Genomic DNA, 10,674 nt, shown 5'->3' with positions numbered 1-10,674 from the left:
GCATTTTTTTTTTGCAATGTTTTACACGTGCGACTTAATATCTAATATTAAAAAAGTAATTGTGTTTTATCCTTTTTTTATGTCATTATTCGTTTTTGGTGAACATTTTGAGAGGGTTTTATTGGGAGGCCTGCTTTTGTATTACATTTTTTACAGACATATAGTGACAATTTCTAAATAAAAATTGATGCTGAATTCTAGCTAATATCAATTATATTTCATTTTATTTATATTTTTATATTATATTTTCAATTTCATTTTTTAAAATTGTGTTTTATCTGTTTTTTATTGTATTATTTCTCTTAAATGGATTTTATCGATTATTTTAACAGATATTTAGTGACCATTCCTAAATAAAATTTAAAGTAATTTGTAATAAGGCTAAATATAACAGAAATGCATTTTTGCAATGTTTTACATGTGTAGCTTAATATCTAATATTTTTTATTTCATTTGTTTTTGGTGAACATTTTGAGGGGATTGTTGCTTTTTTATATAATTTTTAACTACGGACATTTAGTGACCATTCCTAAATAAAATGAAAAGTATAATAGTTTTTGTAATTTGTAATAAATTTCATTGGGATTATGGCTAAATATAATACATTTTTTTTTTACCAATGATTTCCATGTGCAGCTTTATGCCTACTATTTTTTCACTTCTTAAATTGTGTTTTATCTTTATTTTTTTTATTTTAGATTTTATTATTTGTCTAAAAGGGCTTTTTTGTGAGGTCTGCTTTTATGTTAAAATTTTAACAGACATTTAGTGACTATTCCTAAATAAAATTAAAAGTAATTTGAATTAAATATGATAGGAATTATAGCTAAATATAACACATAAATGCATTTGTTTTTCGCTGTGTTTTTACTTATAATCTAATGTTTTTTTTATTGCATTTTATCCTTATTTTATTAATTTCATTTTTTTGGCACATTTTGAAAGCCTTTTATTAATTTATTATTATTTAATTTATCCTTATTTTCATGATTTCCTTATTTTTGTTGTGGCAAAGGTTGACAGGATTATATTGTCAGGCCTGCTTTTGTTTTTTTTAACAGACATCTCAATCAAATATGAATAAAATTATGGCTAAATACAACACAAATGCATTTTTTGCAATGTTTTGTTTTTAAATTTGCATTTTATAATCTAATGCTTTTCATTTTTTAGAATTGCATTTTATCCTTATTTTATTACATTTTCGTAATGGTTTACATGTGCAACTTAATATTTAATATTTTCACTTTTTTTAAATGTATCTTTTATAAAGAGTTATAAAGAGTTTTATCTTTATTTTCTAGGTTTTGTAATTTATGGCGAGGCCTACTTGGTGACTATTCCTAATATGCTGTGTTTGCGTCTTAAACTGTGTCTATATCCTTACTTAAAAAAAAACACAATCCATGTTTAATTTGCAGTAGCTGGCTGTTCATAAATAAAACTTTTTTTATGATTATCTACAGATAATCTAGTTATATATGATGTACATTAGCTATAATAATTAGCTAAAAAATAACCACCACATCTCATTTTCTATTTATTGCATATTTTGTACTTTCTTTCTTCTTTTGGTCTTTTATTGGCTGGTATTGTACCATAATGGATTTATTAAAACAGAACAGAACTTGAAGCAACAATATTGTTTATATTCATACAAAAAGTCAAAAGTTTGGCTCAAAGTCACACAATAATCCATATTCAGCAACACACATAGGCACCACGAGCAAACCATCAGATACATAAATAAATAAAAAATAGGCATAGAATTGAGCGAAAATAAGCACTAAATGCATTTCTAATTCATTTCCAACTCATCAGTGAAAAATAGGCAACATAAGTAACAGTTTAAGCAGAGACACAAAATAGGAAATAATTAAGCATCCTTTCACACCATACACAAACAGACACCCCTGTCACAAATAAATAATTGTTTTACGCTGGTCCCAAAAGACCACAATATCACCAGACTGGTCTTCACTTATATAATATTACATTATACATACTAATATAGAGTATCATGTATAGCCTGTGTACGTTCATACAGCACCTTTTTGAGCAAGCATTGTGGAGCACTGCCCGTCTAAAACAGCAAACCTCCAGGGTAAATATAGGCCTGCAGTGTAGTTTTCTCATCTGAGTCTTGTTGAAAGATGTTCTCGGTGTATTTGTAACCATAATAGAGCAGATATGTGCTGTGCAAATGACCAAGAGAGCTGAAAATTCGGGTTCACCAGCTCAGGCATGAAAAAGAGGAAAAGACATAAACGAGGAGAAATTCTGTTCAGACTGAGAGGTTCAGATCATGCATGACCAGTGGTATAACAAATAGATGCTTGACTGGTGAACAGATACCCTGATGGATCACTTGTTTGGAGCCTTTAATAGTCATGTCTTATTTCACTTGAGCACTTTGCAGTCATCTGTCTGACACACAGCGGCCCCATGATGGTTACAGGACATATTGTGCAGGTTTGCTGCTATTGTGCCGTTCCGCTCGTGTTTTACTGGAAGAGCTCTTTGTTTATCCACATGAGGCTGCGGGTCTCGTTGGGCTTTGCCTCGTACTCAATGCAATTGAAGCTGTTGCCGAACTGGCAGTGCTCTCTCTTGTAGTAGTTGTAGTATTTCACTTGCCATACAGTTTCAAACATGCCGGCATCTTTGAACTGGGAACAAAAACAAGATGAAAGGTTAGAAACATTTTATACCTCAGTTTTTTAAATAAACTCAATCAGCTGGCTGAGCGATTTGTCTTTAGTTTCAGATGTGTGAAGGTTTACATGCTTGCATTCCCATAACACAATTGCTAAAAAAAAAAAAACTTGCAACCTGCCAACATATAGATTTAGCTTGCAGTTTATGCTGTTTTTGGTGATTTACTCTTATTTTACACTCTTGAAAATAAATGTGCTATAAAAGATTCTTCACAGTGATGCCATAGAAGAACCATTTTTGATTCCACAAAGAACCTTTCAGTCAAAGGTTCTATAAAGAACCATCTCTTTCTTACCTTTTTATAATCTGAAGATCCTTCTTTCGCCACAAAGAACCTTTTGTAAAACTGAAAGGTTCTTCAGATTTTAAAGGTTCTTTGTGAAGCACTTTTATTTATAGGAGTGTCGGTTAATTTTTGAAACAAGATTTTAGGAGTATGCATCTTTCAAGAAAATACCATTTCAGGTTTTCTACTTCAAAATTTTACATTAATATATTGTGTTACTTGGACTATTATTTGTGAAATTTACTAGCAATTTCTGAGTGGAAATTTATAGTATTTTATAGTAAGTTTATAGTATTTAAATTGTTATAATAAAGTAAATCTTACACTATTTATTCAGTTTGGGTATTTGCTTTCCATTTAATATAGATAAAACATAATAAAATAAAGAAAGATTATAAACTGAAAATATAATTTTGAAGATTTTTATATGTTTTGGAGTTTTCCGTTAATATATTGTAAATAATAACAAAATATAAAATTTTAATTATAATTTTTTTTTTTTTTTGCATCTAAAATGGTTAACACAAATTGCTTTATGGCTGGCTTAAACTTTATGGCTGGCTTAAAATGAACCCAAAATAGGTCAATTGTAATATAAATTAAAAATCAGACACATAATTACTAGAGGCATCAGATTTAATCAAAAGGTGAAGATTTCCTAATAAGTAATTTAAAAAAAAAGTTTACCATTTAATTATTTATTCAACTTTATAAATGTTGAATGTATTAATACACACACATACATGTTTATATTTAAAAGCATATATTTATGTATGTATATATTTATATGTATTTAATTTATTTTATATATAAATAGAAATATTTTTATATAAATCTAACATATTTTTTCCTTAATATATACATGTATGTGTGTGTATTTATACTGTATATACACAATAAATATACACAATACACACATATGGTATGTAAACATAAACTTTTATTTTGAATGTGATTAATTGTAATTAATCATTTTGCAGCCCTACTATATACATGTAAATATATAATGTATGTGTGTGTGTGTGTGTGTGTATTTATATATATATATACATAATAAATATACACAGTACACACACATATATTATGTAAAGAAAAAACTTTTATTTTAAATGCGATTAATCACAATTAATAATTTTGCAGCCCTAATATTACATGTAAATACATGTAAATATTTTCTAAATATATACTGTATGTGTATGTGTGTGTGTGTGTATTTATATATACATAATGAATATACACAGTACACACACATATGTGACCCTGGACCACAAAACCAGTCTTAAGTCGCTGGGGTATATTTGTAGCAATAGCCAAAAATACATTGCATGGGTCAAAATTTTTGATTTTTCTTTTATGCCAAAAATCATTAAGAAATTAAGTAAAGTTCATGTTCCATGAAGATTTTTTGTAAAATTCCTACTGTAAACATATCAAAATGTAATTTTTGATTTGTAATATGCATTGTTAAGAACCTAATTTGGACAACTTTAAAGGTGATTTTCTCAGTCTTTTTGATTTTTTTGCATCCTCAGATTTCTGATTTCAAATAGATGTATCTCAGCCAAATATTGTCCTATCCCAATAAACCATACATCAATAGAAAGCTTATTTATTGAGCTTTCATATGATGTATAAATCTCAGTTTTGTCAAATTTAACCTTATGACTGGTTTTGTGGTCCAGGGTCACATATATAAACATAAATGTTTGTTTTGAATGCGATTAATCACGATGAATAATTTTGCAGCCCCATTATACATGTACATACATATAAATATTTTCAAAATACTCTATGTGTGTGTATTTATATACATAATAAATATACACAGTACACACACATATATTATGTAAAGAAAAACATTTATTTTGGATGACAGCGCTAGTTAATTTCCAACCTATTTTAGGTTCATTTTAAGCAAAAAATAGTTGAGTTAAACTACCCAGACGGCTGGGTTAAACATTTAACCTAACTTTTGTGTCAAAACAACCCAGTCGCTGGGTTTGTCCATTGCTGAGTTGCTTTTTTAGTGTGTATGTGTAGAAAGTGTATGAAAGAAGAAAATAGTTTGACAAAGTGATCTACTAATTCTAAGATGTATCTGTACATTTTTTTCTGAAGAAAATGTAAGCAGTGATTGCTAAAGTAGTAACTGGTTAAATTGTTTTGATAAATTAAAGTAATGCAAAAATATATTTTGACATGATTTTTCGAGGTAGTTGCCATGTTGTATATATGAGGTTGCTAAATGGTGTTCTGAGTGGTTTCTTATTGGTCCAAAGAGCCCATCCCCCATTTTGACCTCCATATGACTTAAAACCTATAGGATCTGTCAGGTGCAAATCATGAGTCTTGTAAAGTAACACAAGCACGACTGAAATCTAATGCTTAGGCTGAGTTTAGCTTCAAATCCCTAATCCTCAACACAAACAATTCCATGTGCTTTCATAATGAATTCTATTCTATTCTACTCTCGGCTGGGTTTTGTTACCTCTATGGAGACCTGCACAGGTTGTCTGTCCCCGCTCTTGGTGTGTGGCACACCCTCAGTGTCATAGTTGCCAATGTAGACGATCTGCTCCTCATCTTTGGACTGCTGCTCCAAAGGGAAGGTCTTTCCGCCGATTCCCATTGTGCTGAAAAACCCATTTAAACAAGTGCCTGTTTAGCATATTTGACACACACATCTGAAATTCCTTCTGTCAATTAAACATTAAAGACTGGTGCACTCGTAACACATCCCCGTGGTTCAATTTACAGCGTTTGTAAATAACGCAGGCTAATGCGCAAATAAAGAATGGCCTTATGCGCTTAGATACATACAGCAATCTAGCTATTTATAAGCATATCACATATACGATATGTTTCTTATTACCAGAGCGCAGGTGCAGCATTCAAACCTCAGTTTTGCGAGAAAACATCGAGCTATTCATATACAGCAACCTATAATATCAGAAGCATGTAGGCTAAACAGGATCAATTGAAGTCATTGAATGGACTTACATGGCCTCCGCGCTACCCGGCTTCACGATCACCTCGATTTTGTATTTCGATCCCGTTAGCAATTTGATTGTCCTGCTCTGGCCGAACCTCGTCCCGTCCACTTTATAAAACACTGGTCCGTCATTGGGTTGGATTTTCAAGGAAATCGCGATGTTTATTATCGCTGGAACGTCGGCCATGGTTGCGAGTTAACGGAGGTCGATGTGTTTCCAGGGCTCCCTGTCATTAAAGGGATGGCGGATGGTCCCAGGAAGCTGTTGAGAGATGCTGTGACGTCTACACAAGCCATCACACCCATTTTAGCCATGCAGCATACACCAATGGATATGTATATGGCTAAACTAGGCTTATTTATTACACCAATGGCGTTGGAAAAACAAACTGTCTAACATTGGCATTGCTAATCTATTAAGTCTTTATTTATTTAATTGTATATTTGAATATACTATGAGTCATAAATATTGCAAATGGTTTATGGAGCATTAGATTTAGATCCTAATCCCATTGTGTTAGTGTCTATCCCCGTTATTCTCGCGATTAAAAGCAGTCCCTGTCCAAAGTGCTGAAACTGAAGAATCATGTGGTGCTACTTCAATGCCTGCAGTGTTGAGACATTTTAATAGTGAACGAAGTATTTTTACGTGTTTCGTTTACATTAATGTAATTAACAAAGTTGTCTTAATAGGCTAATTACATGAGGTTTTTTTTTTAAAGGAGTAGGCCTATATGCATTTGTATGCAGTTATGTCTTTGTGGAAAGCTTTGCAACAAAAATTGAATTTTAATTAAAACCGGATGTGTGTGAATTTTTAATAGACAGTCAGGTCAATAATAGTGTCAGTTTAGATAATACAGTTGAGGTCAAAAGTTTACATACACCTTGCAGAATATGCAAAATGTTAATTATTTGATCAAAATAAGAGGGATCATACAAAATGCATGTTTTTTTATGTAGTACTGACCTGAATTAGATATTTTACATAAAGATGTTTACATATAGTCCACAAGAGAAAATAATAGTTGAATTTATAAAAAGTTAACATACACTTGATTTTTAATACTTTTTTAGTTTAGTACTTGAACCCTTCCAACAATGACTGTATTATTTTGAGATTTATCTTTTCACACTGAGGACAACTGAGGGACTCACTTGAAACTATTATAGAAGGTTCGAATGCTCACTGATGCTTTAAAAGGAAAAACGATGCATTAAGAGCTGGGGGTGTAAACTTATGAACAGAATGAAGATGTGTGCATTTTTCTTATTCTGCCTAAATATCATATTTTTTCGTTTAGTACTGCCTTCAGATACTACAGAAAATACATGTTCCCCAGAAGACAAAATAAGTCAAATATATCCTGATCTTCAAATTCCAGAAGTTTTCACACCTGGCTCTTAATGCATTGTTTCCTTCTTAAGCATCAGTGAGTGTTTGAACCTTCTGTAATAGTTGCATATGAGTCCCTCAGTTGTTCTCAGTGTGAAAAGATGCATCTTAAAATCATACAATCATAGTTTGAAAGAGTTCAAATAAACAAAATGCTAAAAAAACCAAAGAATATGTGGGCCCTGAAGGATTTTTCTGAAGAACAGAAGGCAGTTTAACTACAGGACAAACAAGGGACTCATAAACAAATATTACTAAACAAAAAAAAAAAAAAAAAAAAAACAGCTGTGGATCATTCAGGTAACAACACAGTATTAAAAATCAAGTGTATGTAAACTTTTGAACAGGGTCTTTTTTATAAATTCAGCTATTATTTTCTCTAGTGGACTATATGTAAATGTCTTTTATGTCCAAACAGCTGATAAAACAACTTCAGTGCATCAATTAACATCTTTTATTATTATACATTTTTTTTGTATGAGATGGCACAATGCTACTAGCACCTAAATACATTTTTGTCTGAGATGACTAAAATACTCAGGATTGGTTTCGATTTCGCTGCATGACGATACTAGTTCATACATACCGATTTCTCACTGTATGTATGAAAAATGTGTTTTTCATGGTAAAAATGGTGCATTTATTTGTAACAATATTTCTATATTGTTTTATGTGGTTATAAAGACATATGCACACAGACAGCGGAAGAAATGTAAAGAGAGGCCAGCACTGAAGAGGAAAGTATAGCATTGGGACACATTATATTCATTAATATATTAGCTTTGATAAAATAATAGTTGCATGATTTAAGGCAAAACACTTTTTGGCAGTGACTCTTAAAATTTGATTAAATAAATTAACAAAAATCAATACTTGAATCAAAATGTGCAGTTTTGTTGATCTATAAAAAAGAGCAAAGATCTTGTTCCATCTATAAAACAATTCCATCATATGAAATCTCATTCCCCATTACAGTCTCAAGCAAATTTCAGTAATACAACTAAAATTTTCAGTACCAAAAGCCACATTATCATGTGTAGCTTTTTTTTTGCAATACCGATTATAAAATGATTTGCCCAGCAAGTGTTTCAGTCATAATGCTTCCATTGTAGACACAGGTGATATATTTCAGTCCATTGGGAAGATCCCCAAAGTCTTTCTTTGCTCTATCTATCCAGTTCCGCCTCCAGTATCTCTCCCCAGGTCTCCACGTCCAGCGGACACATGCTGTTAGGTGGGATATCGTCAGCAGAGCGAATATTACTGTATCTGCCCTTCAGCCACCTCCGCTTTACGCAGCCTTTCCTGTAGTTACGCACAAGAGTAACCTAGAACAAAAAAGCAAAGGCAAATAAGAAACTAACTACAGAGATACACTACCAGTCAGATTTTTAGTTTTTTAAAGAAGTCTCTTCTGCTCACCAAGCCTGCATGTATTTGATCCAAAGTGCAGCAAAAACAGTAATATTGTGAAATATTTTTACTATTTGAAATAACTGTTTTCTATTTAAATATATATAAAATGTAATTATATACTTTTTTCATGTGACCAGAGAAATTATACTAAAAATTCAGCTTTTAAATCACAGAAATAATACAGGAATTACATTTTAAAAGATAATAAAATAGAATAATGTTTTGCTGTACTTTGGATCAAATAAATGCAGGCTTGGTGAGCGGAAGAGACTTTTTTTTAAAAACATTAAAAATCTTACTGTTCAAAAACTTTTGACTGGTAGTGAATAAAATGAAGAGGAGTGGACATAATTTGAGTAATCAGAGAAGTTAAAAATTAGGCATAAGAGCCTGCATTTATTTGATTCAAAGTGCAGCAAAAACAGTAATATTTTGAAATATTTTTACTATTTAAAATAACTGTTTTCTATTTGAATGTATTTCAAAATGTAATTTATTCCTGTGATCAAAGTTGAATTTTCAGCATCATTACTCCAGTCTTCAAATGTCAAATCAGTGTCAAATGATCCTTCAGAAATCATTCTAATATGCTGATTTGTTGTTCAAGAAACATTTTTTTTAATCAATATATATAAAAAAATTCAGGATTCTTGCTTGGAGTCAAGAAATGATAGAAATTGGTACTTTTATTTAGCAAGAAGGATTCAAATTAATCAAAAGTGATGATAAAGACATTGATAATGTTACAAAATTTCAATTCATAAAAGAAACCTAAAAAAAAAATCTACTCAGCTTCAAAATAATAATAATAATAAATGTTTTTAAAACAGCAAATCAGAATATTAGAATGATTCAAAGACTATAGAATACCTTAAAGGGACTTTGAATGATTTCCGAAGGATCATGTGACTGGAGCAATGATGCTAAAAATTCAGCTTTGAAATCACAGGAATAAATTACATTTTTAAATATACTGAAACAGAAAGCAGTTCTTTTAAATAGTAAAAATATTTAACAATTTTACCATTTTAGCTGTACTTTGAATCAAATAAATGCAGGCTTGGTGAGCAGAACAAACATTCAAAAGCTTACTGTTCAAAAAGCGGTAGTATAGGAAGAAAATAAAGCAGAATATCACAAACCTTCCACGAACACCCGTCAAGTCTGTCCCCGTCCACCTCTCTCCGGCAAATAGCCAGCACCGTAAGACAGTGGCTCCTCCAGAGCTGATCACTGCCCTCAATAATGCCATTCCAATGCTTGCAAGTGACCGAGGCCCGGCACAAACTCCTAACGTCCAGCTCACTGAAGATCCTCACACTCATCTCTGTAGGAAGGGTCTCAGTAAAGTTCTGCTGAAGTGGATCCTGACCTCTTCCATCTGAGCTGAAGATGGCGCTGTGGTTCCTTTTACAGACCTTCTGCATCTCTCAGCGCCCTGGAACAGTTTCAGTTTGATTTTCATTGAGCACAACATCACAACACAACACAACATATGACATAACGTTAGATTTACAAATAAAGGATTATTTAAGCAATACAAAGATTATAGTGTTTGTGTATTTTGAACAATCGCAGTATCTGTTCGTTGGACAAAGCTACCAACTACGTAAATCTAGCCATTGTTTAGGCTAAAACGGATTTTAGAAACAACCACGATACGGTCACATCTATATAAATGTATGCTGTACGAGAGATTAATGATATTTATAAGAACAATATGTTATTTGTTAAGATTCATACCGACGGTGGAGTCTCGATGACAGCTGAGCATTTAAACGTCTGCGTTTGTTTACGCCAGAAACGTCACTAGACAAACCTCGCCCCGTTCTCACTGCGCATGCGCGTCTCTTCAGCGGAAGTTTG

At 31.8% G+C, this 10,674-nt stretch overlaps 2 protein-coding genes across 2 annotated transcripts; both read right to left on the bottom strand.

Moving 5' to 3' along the window:
* Positions 1–1,628: 1,628 nt before the first annotated feature.
* On the bottom strand, positions 1,629–6,238 carry cnrip1a (cannabinoid receptor interacting protein 1a). The gene is made up of 3 exons (XM_073843123.1): positions 6,005–6,238; positions 5,493–5,637; positions 1,629–2,669 (listed from the first exon to the last, which is right to left on the bottom strand). The coding sequence occupies exons 1-3, from the start codon at positions 6,181–6,183 to the stop codon at positions 2,505–2,507; spliced, it is 489 nt and encodes a 162-aa protein (XP_073699224.1). The 5' UTR covers positions 6,184–6,238; the 3' UTR covers positions 1,629–2,504.
* A 1,585-nt stretch (positions 6,239–7,823) lies between these two features.
* Positions 7,824–10,623, bottom strand: fbxo48 (F-box protein 48). The gene is made up of 3 exons (XM_073843140.1): positions 10,552–10,623; positions 9,951–10,246; positions 7,824–8,720 (listed from the first exon to the last, which is right to left on the bottom strand). Exons 2-3 carry the CDS (start codon positions 10,233–10,235, stop codon positions 8,559–8,561), a joined length of 447 nt encoding a protein of 148 aa, XP_073699241.1. The 5' UTR covers positions 10,236–10,246; positions 10,552–10,623; the 3' UTR covers positions 7,824–8,558.
* Between the last annotated feature and the right edge of the window lie 51 nt (positions 10,624–10,674).

This window comes from Garra rufa, chromosome 6, assembly GCF_049309525.1.
Source record: "Garra rufa chromosome 6, GarRuf1.0, whole genome shotgun sequence".
Classification (NCBI taxonomy): domain Eukaryota; kingdom Metazoa; phylum Chordata; class Actinopteri; order Cypriniformes; family Cyprinidae; genus Garra; species Garra rufa.
Note: the sequence above shows the minus strand (reverse complement) of the source record. Positions and strands in the feature narration are given on the sequence as shown.

Bases quoted from the DNA above. Each gene is read 5' to 3' on its own strand.
- cnrip1a (XM_073843123.1), bottom strand. From the start codon at position 6,183: ATGGCCGACGTTCCAGCGATAATAAACATCGCGATTTCCTTGAAAATC. The intron at 5,638-6,004 runs GTAAGTCCATTC...TGGGTTTTTCAG, and splicing joins CCGGGTAGCGCGGAGGCCAT to CACAATGGGAATCGGCGGAA. The intron at 2,670-5,492 runs GTAACAAAACCC...TTTTGTTCCCAG, and splicing joins CTGTGCAGGTCTCCATAGAG to TTCAAAGATGCCGGCATGTT.
- fbxo48 (XM_073843140.1), bottom strand. From the start codon at position 10,235: ATGCAGAAGGTCTGTAAAAGGAACCACAGCGCCATCTTCAGCTCAGAT. The intron at 8,721-9,950 runs GTTTGTGATATT...TTTTTGTTCTAG, and splicing joins TTGACGGGTGTTCGTGGAAG to GTTACTCTTGTGCGTAACTA.